The 21,222-nt window shown below is 37.5% G+C and overlaps 2 protein-coding genes across 2 annotated transcripts; one reads left to right on the top strand and one right to left on the bottom strand.

Moving 5' to 3' along the window:
• Positions 1 to 571: 571 nt before the first annotated feature.
• On the top strand, positions 572 to 18,177 carry LOC120106682 (CLP protease regulatory subunit CLPX1, mitochondrial-like). Its single transcript, XM_039119717.1, has 15 exons — positions 572 to 1,446; positions 3,324 to 3,385; positions 3,592 to 3,689; positions 3,866 to 3,945; positions 6,386 to 6,436; positions 8,779 to 8,853; positions 8,937 to 9,014; positions 11,412 to 11,468; positions 15,818 to 15,888; positions 15,980 to 16,079; positions 16,230 to 16,334; positions 16,704 to 16,766; positions 16,857 to 16,979; positions 17,196 to 17,354; positions 17,860 to 18,177. Exons 1-15 carry the CDS (start codon positions 643 to 645, stop codon positions 17,929 to 17,931), a joined length of 1,998 nt encoding a protein of 665 aa, XP_038975645.1. The 5' UTR covers positions 572 to 642; the 3' UTR covers positions 17,932 to 18,177.
• A 632-nt stretch (positions 18,178 to 18,809) lies between these two features.
• Positions 18,810 to 20,269, bottom strand: LOC120106681. The gene is made up of 2 exons (XM_039119716.1): positions 19,969 to 20,269; positions 18,810 to 19,178 (listed from the first exon to the last, which is right to left on the bottom strand). Exons 1-2 carry the CDS (start codon positions 20,208 to 20,210, stop codon positions 18,971 to 18,973), a joined length of 450 nt encoding a protein of 149 aa, XP_038975644.1. The 5' UTR covers positions 20,211 to 20,269; the 3' UTR covers positions 18,810 to 18,970.
• Positions 20,270 to 21,222: the final 953 nt, after the last annotated feature.

Genomic DNA, 21,222 nt, shown 5'->3' with positions numbered 1-21,222 from the left:
ATGTAGATCTTTTTCTCTTCCTATAGAATTTGAGTTAAGTAGAGTATGGTTGATGTAAGGTCATGTTTAAATCAACCGCACATTTTATAAATTTTATAGAATTTCTAGCTAAATTCTATAAAAAATAATACTTTAAGTGGTTTAAAAATCTTGAAATTGCAAGCGCCCATACATTCACTGCATATTTCACTGGCTCAATGCAGCAATCTTCATGGTGAGGATGGATATAAAACATAGCTGATAGGTGGTGGTTCCAATCACCAACTTTTTTCGTAACTACTTGATCTCTCTTGAATTTTTCTAACATGGTTAGTGAGTTAACTGGCGTTTTTGTACCTAACCAGAGCGAGCGTGGACTCGCGACATTCGGAGGGGCAAACGGAGCCAACGAATTTTCTCGCATGAACTTTCCGGTACGAATCTCCAATCCCGCACAAAAACCATCTCTACGGACACACCGATTGAACGGCCATGATTCACCCCAGCACACCCTTGCAAGCCCCATCCCTCCAGATGCCGTCCCCAAGAAGCTTTATCCACGCACCGCAATAAAACCAGAAGGATCGCACCAAAGTTAATTCCCTCCTTGGATGTCTTCTTGATTCCCTCCGCGCTCTCTCTCTATCTCTCTCTGGCGGTGTCATGTCGGGGCTTCTTCACCCATGGAAGAAGCTGAGAGAGCCCGCGACGCGCGCCGCCCGGCATGCCGCCGCCCCCGCCGCCGCCGCGGCCCAGGGCCGCCCGATATGCACCCGCTCCGGCGCCCCCGTCCCGCATCGCCGCCACCCCGGCTTCCCGCACCGGCAGGAGCGCCACAAGTGGGCCGGCGGTGCCGACGAGCTCCACACCGGCCGCATCCGGGACGAGGCCAACTACCCCTGCTGCACCAAGCACATGGAGGTCCTCTTCTCCAACCGCTCCCCGCCCTCCATTGCCGGCGCCGGTGACCGTGGCGGCTGCCAGGCCGTCAACATCTGCCCCAGCTGCAAGACCGCCTACTACTTCCGCCCCCACAAGCTCGTCTCCCTCCAGGGCAAGTTCGTCGAGATCGAGGGTGTCCGCGGCCCCGACCTCGAGTGGGAGAGGGACGCCGGCGTCGGGGAGGACGAGAGGCAGGGGAATCGCCTAAAGACCTCGTTCTGGGAGGCGCTGAGGTCGTGGTACGACGGGGAGCCGCCTGAGAACTGGCCGCCCATGCCAGGACCGCCGGAGAGTAATGGATTGGCGGTGCACACGCCGCCAGGCCCACCATTCCCGCCGGATTTGAACGTGGTGAGGGTGGCCAGGCCCGGCGGGGGCGGGGGAGGAGCGGGGACTGGTGATGGAAGTGGATTCGCGGGGGAGGACGGGTGGGGCGGGGCGAATTTGGGGAAGGAGTTGCCGACGCCCAAAGAGATCTGCAAGGGGCTCGATAAGTACGTGGTTGGGCAAGATAACGCTAAAAAGGTACTTTTTTTTAAATCACTTTCTTGGCAAATTATTCGAACTTAAGGTTCTTGGATATAGAAGATATAACAGAATTTCTATATAAGAAATCGATTCTTTTGTTAATATACAATTCTTTAAATGTGAGTTTAATATGACAAAGTCTAAAATTTTTGGAAGATACTGGAGAGCACTCTGATCAACGATTTATTTCTAATTATAAATGTGTCGATTTACTGAAATTCTTTCACTGCTTTGTTTGATCTATACCTTTGAGCGGCATTCTTTTACAAAAAAACAATAGGCTATATGTGAGTCCAGTGGGAAAAATGTGAGCTGCGTTGCAACAATCACACTCAAAAAGTGATGCTTCTTGAAACCCAAAACATGTCGTAACATTAAGTCTGCACTCTTGACATAATTAGAGAACTTGTAAACATTAAGTCTGCAAAGTGCAAGCTCTGTTAAGGTTAAGCATGAAGATCTTCATGACGTGGCTTTTCCTATCCAATTTTCACATAAGATGTAACACAGAAAATAAAATCCATGCCTTCATTCCATTCCTGCCAGGTAAAGGGTGATTCCATGTTATTCTGCTAGTTTCACATGAAATTGCAATGAAGTGAAAGAAGGCGAGCAAATTAATCCTAATACTCTCTCAAAAAGACATGCTCACTGCAAATTATGCTTTGCTGGAAAGACTGCCACAAGTTACAGTCCACCCTGTATGAGCTACTTTGGTGGAGGATGGTCTATCATCCAAAAGTGAATGTTCCTTCTTTTGGGCATACTCCTACCTTCCAAGCTGAGTTAAAGGGATGTAATAGAGAAAATATTTCAGATCTGGTCCTCATCTCTCCACCCAAAATGTCTACCAAATAACCTCATTCTTCACCCTACAACACCACCCAAGTTCTTCAACTTGATCTTTTTATATCCAACTGTTCATCCATATTCCATGCTCCAGTTCTTGAGTACCCAAAAATAAGGTGCAGTCCTTCAAATAGATCAAAAGTAGAATGGATCAGAAGAAGATAATAGAAGGAAAATATGGGATGAAGAATTAAGACTTGGCCATGAAGATATTGTGAAGAATCCATCGTCTTGTCATCTTTTAGACTCCTAGAATAAAGATTGATAGCCTTTATTATTTTTATAATGTTGTCTTTTCAATTTTAGTTTCCTCCTAAAAACAAGATTCATACTTTCTTTCACTCATCCTTGCTCCCTTGGGGATGTGTTTTGAAAAACTTTTTAATTCCAAAGTCACTTAAAATAGCCTTAATATGATGTTTCCATTATATCGTAGGAGGGTCTTTTATTGAATTACCTAGTATAGCCTGAAAACAGATTGATTCTTGCAAGGGGATGTGCTGACAATCCTTTAACTGGTAGGTAGGAGTAAAATAAGTCCCAAGGTAACTATGAATTTGGACAGCTCTCTTGATGCCTTGCTAACAGTGATTAGTGAGTATTGCAGGAAATAGTTGAGCTCCATGAATTAAATAGGCTAGTGAAGAATAAATTCATACTTCATGATGATTGTAGATGGCAGGTTGTCAGTTCATGTTATATGTATTCTTCTATACATTTACTGTTGTTTTTCTGGCACCTGGTCCTTTGCTTGAGTCTACTTTCTTCTTCGATCAACCTTATCTGTTACCAATTGAGTGATCAAAGATAATTCTCCATAATATCTGGTTATATCTCTCAAGATACCAAGTCTCATGATTGATTTATTTATTCTTTTTATCAGATACCATGTTTATCTGGTTAAACCAATAATGAGAATTTATTTATCTGAATAATAATTGTCTTATTTGTTTATCATGCTTTTAATTATTTCTAGAATTTTTGTTTTATGATTTTCTTTTCAGTAATCCACTTAAAAATTGCAGGTGCTATCTGTGGCTGTGTACAACCACTATAAAAGAATCTACCATGCATCTTTACAGAAAGTGTATGTTTCCATATGACCTTTATATCTATTTAAGTTTTCTGCTATAATGCTATGGCTTATGTTGATCTTGTCTTGTTATATATTGTTTCTTTAAGTTTAAGCATATCTAGATTGTTGACTTGCATTTATAAGCATCGAAAACTTGCTTGTTCTTGTGATGGTCTTCTGATGGCTTATGCTGAGCTGAATTTACTGAAAATACACAGATCTGGAGCTGATTCAGGGAATTTTGAGACTGAAAATGATGATGATAATGTAGAGTTAGAGAAAAGCAATGTGCTCTTGATGGGCCTTACTGGCTCAGGTATAATGTCTGCCTTTTTATTTGTTACATTTTTATCATGTGATGGTTTTGCTGAACATGCTGGCACTTGTTATGTCCTATCTATCACCATGAGAACTGAAAAGGAATTATCTACTGGATTTTATTGATTGATGGTCTGACCTACATATAAATTTTTGTGTTGTCTGTAAGGACAGGAAAGACATTACTTGCAAAAACATTAGCTCGCTTTGTGAATGTGCCGTTTGTTATTGCAGATGCAACAACACTGACACAGGTAAGTGCACTAATGTTCTTTAAGTTCCATGTTGAAACAAAAAAATATATATTTTTTTCTTAGTATATCCTATGATTCAAGTATCTTTCCTGTTGCGATTTCCTAGCTTTTCAGATTTAATACTTCTTTTTTCTTACAGCATATATTTATGATTTTCTTATGTTTTTTTTTATCCTCTTATTGTTTTAAATTACCTTATAAATGGTTCCTCTATTTAAAACTCTCATATTTCGCATGAAGCTGGGAGAAAAATCAGGAAAATTCCATAAATGGAAAATTCTAGTTTTGTCTGCCCCATATAAGTTAGCTTGTGTTGGTATGCTTTCTTGCTTTTATGCACGTATCTTGGTACATGCATCATAAGAAAATTCCATAAATGGGAAGAAAACATCTGATGATATTTTTAGGAATTAGAGTCATGACCAGTTTATATAGTGGTATGAGTAATTCATCTTGATCTATTGAGATCCTCATGGAGTAGATCCTTTAAGAGGAAGAGTGAAATTTTTGTGTCATATCTGCTATCTGCTCAGTATTTGTTTTAATTGCAATCATGGGCAATTGGGCGTTACTTTTGGGTAAACAATTTACATTCTAGCTTATACATGTTTACTTTTTCTTTAAAAATGATGCTTTTGCAAAGATGCAATGAAAGCATAGCAAAGAGAAAAATGCTTCTGGTTAAGGTTTGCTTAACATCTAAGTTAGATCATATTCTATATTTTGGTCTTAACGATTCTTTGAGAGGATACTTCAGCTCAAGTTGTCTTTGATTTTTTTTTTTGAACCCCAGTTGCACTAAGTATTACATCGATTAAATATTCCATACAGGTCTATATAAATCAAGTAACCTCAATGCTAGCTACAAAATTTGGCGAGTTTTCAATAAAGTTTACTACTTCTCCCTTGGTGGAACATTTGAGAAGGTATTGCGAGCTCATGTATGTTTTTCAATTAGATGTTAGGTCAGGCGTGTTCTGTAAGATTAACGTAAATAGGGCTTATGACAATGTTAGATGCATTTGGAAGCACGCAGTCATATATTTTATTAGGTTTCGAGTCTTCAGAAATATATCAATGGTTGGTTGGATTCTTTTTCTCTCTAGTCTTTGATCTTAGACCTGCCTAGACTAGGTGATTTACTTTCCACCCTGTAATCCCAGCGTGTAGGGTGCTTATCATGAAGATATTTGAATGTGAATTATGGAGCATCTGATTGTATGATGTTCTTCCTTTTTTTTTTTGTAGTGGGAGAAATCATTTTGTCTTTTATGAAGATTAGGCTCCATATGTTCTATGAAGGTACTCTATTGATAAAGAACAATTTAATTTTCATTTATTTGATCAATTGATTGCAGAGCTTGTTAGCTAGTTTTGTGCCATATACCTTGCAGTAATCTCTTATTGTTTTTTGGAGAGCATCAGTAGGCCCCTGGCACTGATACAGAAAAGTGCGAAAACAAGTTAGTTAGGGACCTTCCCAGGTTTTTAAGGTGGGCATTCTTTATGTACTAGGTCAGTGAGAGGCCCTGGTCATTGATAGGTTTTGTAAAGAAAAACAGCAAAACAGGCTATTTAGGGACAGAATCTTCTCCCTTGCTAGGTCTCAAAGGTGAGAAGACTTTTTTACTTGCCTACGAAACTTATGCCCTAAGTTAACCTGTTGGCTGCAAGGGAGAAGATTTTCTGTCTTTTTCCTTTCTGTTTTTTTAATTTTTTGGGTGGTGTTGAAAAAATGGAGAAGAGGAAGTTGACAATTGTCAACCATAATCTTAACCATCAAACGTTGTGCCAATAATTTTGTGTCACTCTTATGAATCTTAAGTTACCAAGTATTCCTATCTATGCTACCTCTAGTGTTAGTTCAAACCTTTTCATATCCATTTTCACAACTTCCATCCATGTTACTTGAGGTCTTCCCTTTCTCTTCATAAGTCATTCAGCAAAAGGTATAGTTAACAAAGATTAAGGACTGGTGGTAATTGTAATTTGTAAAACAAAATAATAAAGCATAAAAAAGGTAACCGAATAGGAGAAAAGCAAAAAAGCAAAAGAATAGGAGAATTAAAAAAAAAATTTACTTGGCCCAAGTTGTATGTGTGCTTTTGTTTGCGTTATTGCATGTGTCTTTATGTTGCATGTGAATTGCGAAATATTATAAGTATTTAAGTTATAGGAATAAGAAGATTCATACAACCTTATCTGACTATTTGACCAATGCTGAAGTCTTTAACAGCTAAATAATTGAGGAATATTGCTGAATAGCTGCTTATCAGATTACATGCTTTATTTGTACAAGAGATAGCTAAGCAATTTCTACTTGGTAGATAATGATATGATGCACATTTCAGAATTACATCACAGTTAACTTATCTGCATGTCTTTATATTTGCTTTTTGTATTTCAGTGCTGAAAACTGAATGGACAAATATTTGTACAGGCAGGCTATGTTGGAGAGGATGTTGAATCAATGTTATACAAGTTGCTTACGGTATGATTTTGAATTTTCCCTGTTTAGATGTTTTATATTGCTTGTTGGTGATCCGACCTTATTACCTTAGTGTCCATGATATTAAAGAGAATTGAATGCATACTATGATAACTATAATCTTATTTGCCATTGCATTCTATGGTAACTATAATCTGAATTGCGGCATTATTTGTATTTCTTTGCAAGAATACTGTCATTAGTTTTTGACATTTAGCATGAATCATTCTATCGGAGATATTGAGAAATTCACACTACTCCATGGACATATTAGGATTTTCCTGTTAATGGTTTCAAAAAATATGTTTAGTTGTATGCCCTACTTAAAAAAGTCAACTGGTCAATTAATTATGCAATTAAAGTAATATAACATAATGAGGATACCCATTTAAGAAATGCAGTCATTAATTAGGTCCTCAATAGGACATTTTCAATTTCCTTCCTTCCTAATGTTTTTTTTTCTGTTTCTAAGGTACCTTTCCTATGATACCTATGAACAGTACTAGGACACTATTGAGCTTGCTGATGCAATTCAAATGACTGCTACAGTAATAGTTTGCTTGGCTGGTCCATTGGTGCTCAGTTATTACTTTCCGATGACTGAAGTTGTTTAATTATTTATATGCATTATGTGTCTTGATTTGCTGGGGCTGGGCTTTTTCCTCAATAAATTGGCTATATGAAGGCCATGCTGAAGGTGTAAGGATATTGCTGAAAGATATATGACATTACCAAAGAAAATAATGATCCCAAGTGCATAAATATTTGTGAACTAGTACTTGAAAAATTTTGAATCTTCATTATCATGCCTCTGTTTATAATGTAAGTATCTTGTATTATACAATATGTTGCCATTTTGTCTTTAACTGCTTGCTGTCTTTCTTGTGTATTGCACCTTAAAACCTTTTCCCTTGGAATATGTCCTAGTCTCCCTTTGTAAAACAAGCTAGCCCTGGTTCTCTCATGCAGTGTATCTGTTGACACCAATCTTCTTTTGTCTCCCATTTCTTATTTAAGAAGTACTCTCTCATTTCCTCTTTTTTTACCTAATGAGTTCATTCATCTTAAATATACCAACAAACTACATCCAATCTAACCTATATTTGTTTTCATTTGTTCTTTCTTGTTGTTTACTAAATCCCCAACCAATTGCGACTCCATAAAATACCTGCAATTATCATGTATGCTTTGATAGATCTTTTCGTCGTTCTTGTGCCCACCATGCAGATCTGAGCATCTACCTTTCTAGACCACCTTTGGTCTTTGTTGGAGATAATGCTGGCTATTTTAACTGGCCTCCTTCATTTTATCCTATATTTCAGCAATTTTCGAACTTCCTATAGTTTCATTTGTAATTTTTCTAAGTACACAGAATGAGTGTGAGCAACCTTAACATTCTCATATATGCTGTGCTTATCTTATATATCTAAACTATTTCTTTCTGAACATTTTAGGCCATCTAACATTATGTACCTTAATAATGAAAGTTTGAATGTCACTCTCAAAGTAAGCATTTTAGGCCATCCTGAAAGTTTGATGCTTTAATGCCCATTTTACTTGTGGTCTATTGGAAAAGCCAGTCCTTGGGGACATCGGATGCACCCGATCTCGCGTGTGAAGATGCAGGATGGTATATAGGGTGTTGTTTCATGAAAAAAATGGTATGCCCTCCTATGATCATTTTTGAACCTTTGGTCTTGGATGTGGCGGATCTTGTTCCCAAACCTTATCTAAACCTACTCGAAGTGGCCAAGTTGGTCTACAACTGTTTTGATGAGCTCTGAAATCAAGGTTTGCTATCTCAATACTGGGCCTTATACTGGTACCATCTTATTACAGTGTCAATACGTGGTTCGGTAGGGTACTGCTCAATATATGATACAGCATACCGGTTTAGTACCGGTACAATACGCTCAGTATGGTACAAGACCGATTGATACGGCACATCTTGTCTAAAATCATCAATTATTGGGATTATAATTGCTTCTCCTGCTTTTCTTGTAGGCTTGTAAAAAATTGACACTCTCCACCGCTGCCATGACTCTAAAGTAATACAAATTGAGGTCAAGTAGTTGACTTCTAGACTTCAATTTCTAGAAGAAGTATGATCATCATTCTTGGGAGTATTATCATGGTGAAAAGCTCGAGTGAAAATTGGATGCCAAATATTCTTGACTTCTCCTAACAATTTCAAAGATATCGGGAACCATGAATTTATTTCATTTCTATGTGATTATTGAAGAAAATGCTGAATCCTTATACTGCTGTGTTCCATTTATTTTGCAAATGCACCTCAAACATTCCGACTTACAATTTTTTTTTTGTTTTTTTTTAAAATGTGTTAGGTTGCTGAGTTCAACGTGCAAGCAGCTCAACAGGGAATGGTATACATTGATGAAGTTGATAAAATAACTAAGAAGGTATTAACGTTGATTAAGTTATTGATTAAATATGGCTTCATTTACATTTCGTTGACAGGCTTTATAAATGGTTAACTTTGCAGGCTGAGAGCCTAAATATTAGTAGAGATGTATCTGGTGAAGGTGTTCAGCAGGCATTATTGAAAATGCTAGAAGGAACTGTAAGTCATCTATCATGCCTTAGTATTACTACTTTTAGTTTCATATGTATTTATCACTAATTAGATTGTACATCATGTGAATGTGCATAGCATTCAAGACCCTTGGCACCATCTTTAGGAGCTCTGTGGTATTCCACTTCCTATCCATAAGACATACAGCAAAAGTCTAGCAATCATCAAAAAGCATAAGAACAAATAATTTCCTCTTTTTCATATATGCATGATACTATTCCCATAATTTCCAAAAGAATAGAAGTGCATATTTCATATGTTTTGTGTGATATTATAAGGTTATTATGAATTCATCACAGGTCCATTTATGTAGTGCCCATTTGGTTCAACTGATTGTTGTATTTATACCAATGATCATAAATAACAAATGGTCTAAATATTTGGGTTTAAATATTTGTGGATTAAATAGAAATATTGTTAGCAGTTAATGAGAAATCGACAAAAAAATTTAGACTCACCGTATTTTGTTTAGATTGCTAGATCGATCAATATAAGTGCACAATTGGAACAATACTAGTAGGCAGGTAACATTTAAAGTAAGGTTTGCAATCTTGGTGTCAAACAACATACCATTACCATTTTAGTATAGTGTTGGTACACCGAGTTGGGTTGGTTCAGCTTAACAACATGTAGTATGCCCCCCTACCGAGTATCATTTTCGTATCAATGCAGGATAGTATGCATTGGTACTATGAAGCTTGATTTAAAGTATATGAAGAAGACTCTACAATGATGGTTAAGTATATTTGACTGGTGGAAATATATAGATGATATGATTTTAGAAGAGAAGTGTTGGTAAACGACGAGGGTGAGTCCTGGCGCAACAGTAAAGTTGCTCCATTGTAACCTAGAGATCACTTGTTCGAGACATGGAAACATCCTCTCCGCGCATGGGGGCAAGACTAGGTACATTTGACCCTCACTAGACTCCACGATGGTAGGAGCCTCATGCAATGGGCTGCCCTTAATGTTGGTAAAGACAAATATGATTAGATAACCTACTTTCCCTTGATGTAGCTCTACAGTCATAAGTGTATGTGTGCTGATAAGTATCTTGGTTCTGAGGGTAAGACATTAAGCTTAGAACCACAAAAAAATTTTATCCCTTTGTGCTGACTAATTATGGTGGTGATGCTCCTGAACATACGATCTTGGATATCTGTTTCTTCTGATGACTGAGTTCTGTAAGACGATTCATTATACACTGAAAACATGCATTGCATGTGCCAGTAAACATGATTTTTTTTATTTTGTGTTTCTATAAATCATTAGAGACTCAAGTCCCTGAAGTTCCATAGCAGGGATGGGGAGTTGCACAGATGCTTCAGGTTGAATGAGAATAAAGAGATTCGTTAGAATATATATTAGAAATGTCACTTTTCTGCAGATTGAAACAAACATTTTAAAGTATGTCATTTTTATTGTAATTGTTTCACATTGTATGAAACTTCTGAGTTTTAAGAACCAAAATGTGTATGTACTGCTTATACATAAATATTAGTTTGAATTTGGATAAAATAGTTTTTTTTATTTTGAGATATGGATTCCAAAGCTGGCCGTAAGAAAAATGTCATAATCATTTTCACTTTAAGACTAAATATGATTATGTCAGTGTGTTTTATAATACCTCATTTTCGTGATTGTCCAAGTTTACAATAACAATGATTATGAAAAGTAGGGCAGGATTTGTGAGTAGTAGATTATTGATAGCACGAAACATGTATGTGGCCCTAGAACAGATGCTGCCCTTTGAAGCACTCAAAAATTTGCAACAAGTTAGAGAGATATATGGATATGATCTTTTCCAACAATCCCAGGATAGATGTCTTCATTCATCTGCTCTCAAGAACTTACTACGTTCATGATTGATTCTTTTTGCTTTTGATTCCATTATCTGACTTGCATTAAAATATAATAATGCTATCTGTCTAGTATTGATTCTTGGCAGAGATATCCTCAAACTGTTTTGGCCGCATGATAATTGGTGGATCAATCCCCTGTCCTTTATCATTTGAACTATAGAGAGAAAACTTGGTTTGCCTCTGCTGTATTCTGAAACGTTCTTCCAGATGCCTGATATTTATCAGATCATATAATTATTATTTCAGCTTCCTGATGATCTCTCATTTCATTAACATGTTTCATGAATTGTAGGTCCTTGAACTTGAGCAGAACTTTTCCAAAGACAGCTTGAGACTTCCAATATTGCTAATTTGTTGAATAAATTTGTGGAATCCTTCTTTTGCATTAGTGTTTTCATATTGCTGTAAATGAATGCTTTTTTTTAATCTAATCATTATGGAGGTTTAATGGTGCGAGCTGAATTATGTGGTACTCTTGTTTTGGTTTCAATAAGAACTGAAATTCAAATATCTTTTTGTGCAGATAGTCAATGTTCCAGAGAAGGGAGCTCGGAAGCACCCTCGTGGTGACAATATACAGGTATTGCAGACATGATTTTTCTTTAGAATATGCACAAGTTTTTACTATCCCAACTTTTTTCTTATTTCTTAATGTTGAACTATTATTTCTGCATGTTTTTGTCACTTAAAGTCAAGGCAATTCTGGTTATGGTCCTGTCGTTTCTAAAGTAATATGCTTGTCTTGCTTCATCTTTTGGATTTCGATTATGTATGCTTGTGATATTGTATGATCTCAAAACTGTAATGACTAACTGTCACGACCCCCGCCCCGTTCCGGCGGGCCGCTGCGACGGTCCTAGGGTGCGGATAGGCATAAGGCCACCAGCCACCACGTAGAAGCCTACTACCTATCAATCATCAATAAATCTTGAAAATTTTGGCATGATACATGCACAAAATGATCACCTTTCCTATATTGACCTGTCAGGATTATATCAATACATACAACAACTCTACCTGTCAGAGCAGCAATCACATAATCTATCACATAATAAACCTGGACAATATATAGCAATACATTATCACGGGCACACAACTGATCTGCACACACACATATATATACCTGCTTCCCAATCCTTTCATGGTCAACCCATATCCACAACAGGATCTATGACTATAACTATACACTATATACAACTGGAGGTTTATATTACTCCAAAATGTATAAACCTCTATCTACATTATACTATGGAGCGGCACAGATAGCAGGCAATCTCTAACCTTGCTCCTCTCTATACAACATCTGTCCTGCAACAAAAATATCAAACTGGGGAGTGAGTATATGAATACTCAATGAGTGGAGTAGAGAGTACTATGCATATGAGACAATATAATCATGGCTCGAGATGAAATCTCAAGAGCATATGAATGGTGATCAATAGCAAGATGAACTTGAACTCAACATAAAGAATATGGAGTAAATCATCAATATCACCATAATCAATATCAACTCATCCGAAATACATATGGAATAATCAAGTAAACATATATGCTACTCATGAATATGCTCAACAGATCATAATGTTGGAACATATAAATCGGGTGTCAATATGCGAAGTCATCACTAGACAGCTGTCGGGAGGTGGGTCTTATGCCCCAGGCGAACCACAACAATTTCCTACTGTCACATGCATATGCAGGATAAGACACCACATTGATCATGTAAATGCTGGCCAGTATCCAGAACATAAATCCATAGAAACATCTTACATCTGTATACTAAACGGCACCTCGCGGGAATTCTACATCCGCGGAAAGCCATACTGCACCTCGCGGGGTCTTACTATGCCCGACGGTAAGCAGAATATAAGTCGTAGGACCGGCCGATCCTACGCCTAGGGCCGTGTCCCTCCTAGGAAGGGACTGGGCTCCGCCCACCCAGAAGGCTACTATGTGCACACAGCCCGATGTCTAACCCCATCGACTATAGGTGTCCTGTAGATACTGCCAAGCCATGCATAAATGTCATAATGCACTCTCCCAATACTCTACTAAAAAGGAGTATAATCAAGACTACCACTCACTCGACCACGATCCAATTACTAACATCAGGGTTAGGAGTGAGGGATCAAGGGAGTACAATGCAACTCAATATACCACTGAAAAGACTCTACAAGTCTTTGAAATAGAGAAAACAAAATCAATTTACAAAAGAAGTCATTTCACAATTTGGAACCAATTTAACTACTCATCTAACCCTTGTAATTCCTCTCAATGTTCCCTCAAATACATGTACAAAATAATCAAGCATGGAGAAACAAGATTATAGAGGAATCTACTACAATATCAATCAATATGCACAAGTGGAATCAAGTCACACTTGGCAACATTCATGAAAATGAATAAGGAATGTGCTCATGGTGCAAAGTACAAACTCCCACTCACCTGTCAATCTGGCACAGCCCTGATACACCTCCAAAAATCTACAGTAGGCAGTACGGGACTTCCTCCTCTTGTTCTCTAGCTTCTTGCCCAACTGATACATGCATTTACAATACATTTAGTATTGTATTAAGGGCCATAATCTACGTGCCAATCATAAATATAGGAAACTTTAATTGATTCAACTCCCCCCTTTTCTAAATCCTTTTCTTTTCCCCTTTTTCCTATCAATTAATCTTCCCCTTATATGTATTATGATGCAAAAGCATCACACACACACCTTTGGCCACTGCTATAGGGTCAAGGTGCGAGAAAGAGTCAAAATTCTCTTTCACTAAAAATTTCACTGAAGCGTGAGTCGACCCCAACCTCATGAGTCGACCCCGACCACAGAGCCGCAAAACTTCATTTTCTGGACTCTCAGAGAGTCGACCCGCAACCTCGTGAGTCGACCCCTCTGAGGCATGAGTCGACCCCAATCTGCGCCGAGTCGACTCCAGTTGACCCCGAGTCGACTCCGGCACGTTTTGAGACGACTCCCATCATTTTGCTCACTTTCTTCATCTCGGATGAACAGTAACCTGGACTGACAGCGGGTTACTTCATCCCGATTTTGATCCACTTTCCAACTCCAAATTTTATGAAATTTTTACCTAACATTCTACACTCATGGAGGATTCCAAGAAGGTAAGATGCATTGCTATCGGAGGTCGATTGACCCCCGAAACAATTCGCCGAAGTTGGGATTTCGACACAGTTGTTCCGTAGCCTCGGAAAAACTTGTCGAAATCCGATTTTCTCTCTTTTAACCACTTCTAACACTTCTATCTAACCTCTCTAAACCAAATCCACCATTTGTATAGCCTAATTTCATTAGAAGACTAGGTAGAGATGGGTATTTACCTTTTTCTCTTCTGAAACTTGGGTCCTTGCGTAGAGGGGAAGGAGACCTACGCTTTTCTCTTCAGCTGGCAGCGCAACCGGGGCTCCTTTCCACCTCAAATCCCCTTCCTCTTTCTTCTTCTTCTTCTTCTTTTCTTTCTTTCTTTTCCTTTCTGTTTGATTCCACCGCCTGAGACTCCCCTTCTCCTTCTCTGTTTCATTCCACGGACGCAGCACCAAACCCCCTAATTAAGTCACATCAAGCACTATTCACCCTTTGTTTAATATTATTAAATTTCCATTTTGCCTCTAACACTTCAACATATCTACTGTTATGCCATTAACTTTTGATTCCTTCTAATTTTACCCTTGTCACTTCAACGCATCTATAACTATACCATTATCTTTTGATTCCTTCCAATTTTATACCTTATATCAATTGACTATTCTATCCCTTTTTATATATATATAAATTTTTTTTTTTGGGGTTATTACACTAACCCATCACAGTATATCAACTTATGAGTCTCATATTTACGGAGTAACCATGGCCTATGAACCTTTTCTTTTTTACTTTCTCCGACATGCTGTGTTTGAGGCCATTGCACAGCTAGATTACTCTAGTCAGAAAGTTTTATGCTGCTGGAGTTAAAGTCATCCAAGTTCCCTCTACCTTGATGCCTATTGTATTTTAAAAAAGTAGATGGAGCATGCAAAATTGTTTCATACACTAAGACACAAGACATAGCACAGACATATTTCCATTTCATTCTACTAATCTATTGTCATGATATCTATATACGATTTGGAAATTTGGCGCAAAAAAGGAAACTGCACCTGAGAAGTTTGAAGTAAACCATGAAATAAAACAATACTGCAGTTTCGAGATTCCTTATCGAAGGCGCTAATTTAGAATTTCCTCTTCATGAATCTCTTAATGGTCTCCTTTTAACATCTCCTGTATATTCATTCATCTGGTTAAATTGCATATAAATCATCCATAAAGGTTAAACAAATTAAATAAATAAACTCCTTACTGTAAACATATTTCAAAATATAAAACCTTTTCAAGTATTTTTGTTGCAAATTTGAAGCACGTGTAAACTTTGTCGTTGGAGAATAATATGCCGTTGTTTCCTTGCTACTTGATTGTGACATGTATTATGGTTTACACAGCATTGGCGAAAGGAATATTCATGGTTCAGGCTGACTGTTCTAGAAGGTTAACTGTACTCTTCCAACTAATGAGAATAAAATCATTACTTTGTGAAATTGCAACATAGCAACTATCATAGACATAATCAAGGGATAAATAATTAGGGTACAAATTTCACTTAACTTTCTGCTGCAGCATGCTTGTTCATTTAGTAAATAGATAAGAAATTGACCAGGGTGTCACCATTTGAATCCTTTTCTAGTATAAGTTTTCTTTGGGTATTCTGTAGGTCTACATTGACATTTACTTTCTATTGGCTACTCCATGTAAGTTTGATCTAGTATGTAACATAAAGTTACTTTGTAACAGAACTTTTATATTTATGGACTTACAATAGTTTTAGCAATTTTATTTCTTTTATCATAGTTTCACACGAGTTTGATATGCAGATAGACACAAAAGATATTCTTTTTATATGTGGCGGTGCTTTTGTTGATTTGGAAAAGACAATTTCTGAAAGGTAATAATGTCGAATATTTGTAATAATCTTCCTCAAATAGTTATTGCTGAACATGCTGTTTGTGGGTGACTGACTTTTTGGTCTGGAACAGACGACAAGATTCTTCTATAGGTTTTGGAGCACCAATACGTGCAAACATGAGAGCTAGTGGGTTAACAAATGCTGCAGTGACGTCATCCTTGTTGGAATCAGTAAGGATCCAAAAATTAAAAGGCCATGACTGGAAATCGATTGATGTCCTTTGTATCATTGACAACATAATAAATTTACCTTGCACAAGGACGTGGACTTCTTTCCTTACAAATGACACAATTAACATGATATGCACATTATTTTCACAGGTTGAAAGTAGTGATTTTATAGCATATGGCCTCATTCCGGAATTTGTTGGACGCTTTCCAGTACTGGTTAGTTTGTCAGCACTGAGCGAGGACCAACTTGTTCAGGTATTACCTAGTCTGGATTTTCTCTCTTTTGTTCTTTCATGAGATTTGTTTCAATCTTCTCAACTATGTATCATGTTAATTTAGTAATTTGCCGACTTAATATTTATCCCTTAATTTGGTGGGTGGGTCAAGTTTGTTTGGCTGTTGCATTAACAGAAGGTTGGGTGAATGAAACTATTGTACCTGTCTTTTTATTTATAGAATTTATTTTGATTCTCGGGAGGCTTAATTTAACTTGAATTTTAAAATTATTTAGCTCAAACTTTTAATGTCTTTGAATGCAACAATCATGTTACTTGGTGGAAGCTCTTCTTTTAAATTAGTGCTTGATTTTTCCAAAATTTAATGAAGTGACATGGCTAACTTTAGGTCTTGATGGAGCCAAAGAATGCTATTGGTAAACAATTCAAGAAATTATTTCGCATGAACAACGTGAGTGTCCCTGTTCTACTGATATCATTTGGTGCCTTTATTTGACAAAAACTGTTTATTTTTGTGCCTTAATGTGGGTGCCTCTTCCAGGTGACGCTACATTTCACAGACACTGCACTAAGGCTGATTGCTAAAAAAGCATTGGCCAAGAATACTGGTGCACGAGGTTTAAGAGCAATATTGGAAAATATTCTTACAGATGCCATGTATGAGGTATGTTTCTTGACTTTTGGCAGATTTTTGTCTCCTTTGCTTATAATCAACATAAACAAAATGATCCAGAAAATAGAGATCTGATTGAGCGGTGTACAATGTATTCCAGTATCTGACTTAGTAGGATCTCACCTCACATGATTAACGCATGTTAACTATTGCCCTTTTAGTTATGAATTTTTAATAACTTTAAATTCTGGGTTCACTTGGTTTCAGATTCCAGATGTAAAGACAGGCGATGAGCAAATAGATGCAGTAGTGGTGGATGAAGAGGCTGTTGGCTCTGTTGACAGACCAGGTAGTGGAGCTAAAATTCTTCATGGCGATGGAGCTTTGGAACAGTACCTTAAAGAAAACAAGATAAAGGATCGGGTGGTACGTACGTGTTACTCCATGAATCTTACTAAATTCTATTTTTCTGCAAAACATATAGATTGATAGCTGGAACAAAATGAATGCAGAAAAGGGTTTTGACTTCTTCTAAGCCACATCATATGCTCTGAATTCCTGTTAAATTTCTTTACTCCAAACATTGCACATCTGAAGCTTTTGCTTAACAGAAGCTGCACCGTTTCTACCGCACATTTTTTTGATAAGATTCTACTACACTATTTACTTGGGTGAATTTGAACTTCCAGTTGAATTGTCAACCAGCTGTTCCACTTATACATACAGCAATTGCTGTTTGGCACAAATGAAGGCCTAAAATTTACCAATTTCTGGGTGGATACCCACTTAAGTGCAGACGTTTCACATCTGGCTGTTATTTGTGTGGAACGGCTGATCGAATTCCACATGTTAATCATTTGTCTGTTGGGGAACAATAAAAAACAAAGAATTCGAATACTTAATGCACAAGTCTAATTGATGAATTCTGCAGGCAATGGTTGATGGGTCAGAGGGTGAACTGGAAGGGGGATCTGAACTCTCATCTAGAGCCATGAGCATGTAATATCTAGCAGACTACATTTATTGTAAAATCTCCATTTTTATTGATGTAATTATAATCCTTGTATATGAAGTTTATTTTTTAATTAGAAATACTTCATGCTAATTTAAGCATCAGGACATTGTCCAAGTCATCATATTTCTGGCATATCGTACTGTGCATGGCAGATAAGAGAATTATAGTGCCCTATTCTTCCATTCTTTGTTGTCAAACTAGAGATCGTAAGACAATGTAGGTGAAGTTTAATTATGTGATCTACTTCTCGGAAAAGTTTAATTATGTGATCTGGAGCCATAGAGGAGCATGCTATCCTCAATTTTTTTTTCAGTAACCAAGTTTCTTTCGATATATGGCATATGATAACTCTGGTTTTTTAGTTCTCTGTGGACATGGACGCGAGACATTTCTGTTATAATTCATTTGTGATTTGTCCATCAATGAAACCAGGATTGCATTCTTGTGTTTGCATACTGTAATCATACATTAATTCAAAAAAGAAGTCCGAAATTTAAAAACTTTTTTCTTTTCTGTGAGAGGTTAGAAGTGGTGATATTCTATTCCGCTTTCAAAAGCCATTACATTCGCAAGTTTTGTGGCACAAGATGTGCAATGAGTTTCAAAATGTCACGATTAGAAGTACCTGAAGCAGTTACAGCAAGGATATGAGAGCAATAAAATTAAGAATGAGTTGTCTTTGTCCTTTCATCATGCTAAAATTAATGAGTAAAACCACAGATAGATAGATAGAGAGAGAGAGAGAGAGCCGATTCATAACACGATAATAGACATGGCTGCCAAATGAACAACCATCCTGCTCAGAATAAAGTCGCTGGCATGGACAGCTGACAGGAGCAGAACGAAGGATAAGGCGAACAACCTCATGATAAAGAACTAGTCTCTTTAATACCATCACTATTAATTATATCAGTTAACAGGGTACTGCAAAGCATTGGCATCTCAAAACATTGAGACACCCATCCCATTTTACAGAGAGATCAATGTTGGTCCATGAAAAAGTTCGGTAGTTCATCATTTCCAGTTCCTAATCGAAATTGTAGTGCTTATCCACAGCCACTGAGACATCCCAGGTACACTTCATGCCTTTGGGGAACTCCACCAGATCACCCGGCCCAATCTCCACGAACTCATCACCATGCCCATCGGGGTATACTTTCACCTTTCCTTCCAGCAGATAGCACGTCTCCTTTGCGGTGTATGTCCATGGGAATTTACTAGGAGCACATCCCCACCTACATACATAAAGCACGCAAAAATGGCATCATGAAGACATCCCCACAGCAGCTATGAAGCAAGCCCATCTTTCTACTGACATGCATTTTAGCATAAATATGTGCAAGAATCAAATCCCATATATTAGATAAATCTTTAATAGTTATATAGAATAAAAAAAATTAGATAATATTTTCTATTAGTTCTAAGTCATTAATACAAGAGTACTATATGATCATAAATTTCAGTGCGCCGACCCCTTCTGTGCCAGATCAGAGAAGCAGAAGGGCCAACTACCGAATCCTACGATGTACCAATGTAAGTCTCAATTCCTACGTGTCATACATGTTATCAAAGGTGGAGCAAGGGTTTCCAAGCTGTGTCCCATCCTAAACGGTATGCAAAGGTATGCTTGGTTTATAGACTCGACCCAAGTTTGAGTTTATACGGACTGAGAATCCAAAGGTATGAATGATTCATAGACTCGATCTAAGGTGAAATCTAGGCTCGATCCATTCTCAAAGATCTTTTGTGTACATGTGCCCAATATAACAACCTGCCAATCTCGAGAGGTGCCAAAAGAGGGCCTAGAAATTGGAACTAGAAATAGATGATCTTGTTATCTTGATATTGAACTTTTTTTTAAAAAAAAAAAATCATGGACACAAAACTTTTTTCTTTTTCCATTTTTTCAGATTTAAAAGTGCGCTAAATAAAATTCCCACAATTATCGACACTGAAAATGAAGAGTAAAAAAAAAAATCCCGCAAAAGAGAAAAGAGGTGGAAAGAAGGGGGTTTTGATGATTACTTGGGCCATTGGCGGACGCCAAGCTCGGCGAGCTTGGACTCAGGAGGGTTCCTCTCGATCTTGATCCCCAGCTTCTCCGTCGCCATCGTCTCGGCTCTGATCCTGAAACCCGATGCCCTCCTGTTCCGTGCTCGCGCTGGTATTTGAAGGGAAGACAGAGAAGAAGAAGAAGAAGGGAAGGAGGCTCCGAAGAGAAGTGAGCAAGAAATTGGAGTTCGATTGGTTATCATAGGGCTCGCCATCGGCGACTTTCCAGAAAGGTAGAGCAAAGTCTCTCTCCTCTTTTTTTATTTCTTTCTTTCTTTAATAAAATTGAGCATGTTTCAATTTTCTTCGTAATTTCTTCTTGCTATTTCGGAACCATTCATTTGTTATCCTAAGTGTACGATCAGGTGTAGATCTGTATCATGCAAGGACAACGGAATGGTACCGGATGCCGTACCAATTGGCACCTAATCCGATTCACTACCAGCCGGTAGCCAAAAATACTGCAGCGCGCACTTTAGCCAAATGCCGCAGCGTGCTGTGTGGCAAATCTAATCGGACTTGGTGCAAACCGGCCGAATCGGACGAAACCGGTCTGGTTCCGTCCGATTCACTCTTCTACCGGCTAGCTTTGGCCCCATAAGAGCTGGAACCGTTTTATATACCCGAACCGACGCGGTCAGAAACCGGATCGACTCTATTCAGCTTGAACTGTGCGATATGGCCCGGTTCGTCATTTCTTGGAATCATGTCAATCCAATATCTGACCGACAACATTGAGAAAACTGGTGACAGAGCTTGAAAGAAAACATTTTCATGAGAAATTTAAATTTTGATCATCAAATATATTTCAAATGTGACTATCTTTTAAAATTAAAGGTAAATTATATCGACTTAATAATTTAAAAAAATTATATTCACCATATGAAATTTATTTTTATCCAATACTTTAATGTATAACTTAACATAACATTAATTAAACTGTTAATCTTAAATGAACCTAAATATTATTATATAATTTTTTTCAAAAAATGACCAAAATAATTTTAAGTGACATAACAACCATCCCACGGTATAAAAAAAAAAGTACATCCTCATCTCCATTTTAAAAAATAAGTAAATTATAAAAAACCTCTTGAGTTTACATTTATTATACTTAGACCTACTAGTTTGTAAAACCTACACTTATACCTAGTTAAATTAATGATATTAGCGAATCCGTTTACTTCATATGAAATATCAAAATTGCTCCTGCATGATGAGTAAATT

This window comes from Phoenix dactylifera, unplaced genomic scaffold (assembly GCF_009389715.1).
Source record: "Phoenix dactylifera cultivar Barhee BC4 unplaced genomic scaffold, palm_55x_up_171113_PBpolish2nd_filt_p 000605F, whole genome shotgun sequence".
NCBI lineage: Eukaryota > Viridiplantae > Streptophyta > Magnoliopsida > Arecales > Arecaceae > Phoenix > Phoenix dactylifera.
Note: the sequence above shows the minus strand (reverse complement) of the source record. Positions and strands in the feature narration are given on the sequence as shown.

Coding starts and splice junctions, on each gene's coding strand:
- LOC120106682 (XM_039119717.1), top strand. CDS start 643: ATGTCGGGGCTTCTTCACCCATGGAAGAAGCTGAGAGAGCCCGCGACG. Junction 1,447..3,323: donor GGCAAGATAACGCTAAAAAG/GTACTTTTTTTT, acceptor TAAAAATTGCAG/GTGCTATCTGTGGCTGTGTA. Junction 3,946..6,385: donor ATGCAACAACACTGACACAG/GTAAGTGCACTA, acceptor ATATTTGTACAG/GCAGGCTATGTTGGAGAGGA.
- LOC120106681 (XM_039119716.1), bottom strand. CDS start 20,210: ATGGCGAGCCCTATGATAACCAATCGAACTCCAATTTCTTGCTCACTT. Junction 19,179..19,968: donor GGCGTCCGCCAATGGCCCAA/GTAATCATCAAA, acceptor TTATGTATGTAG/GTGGGGATGTGCTCCTAGTA.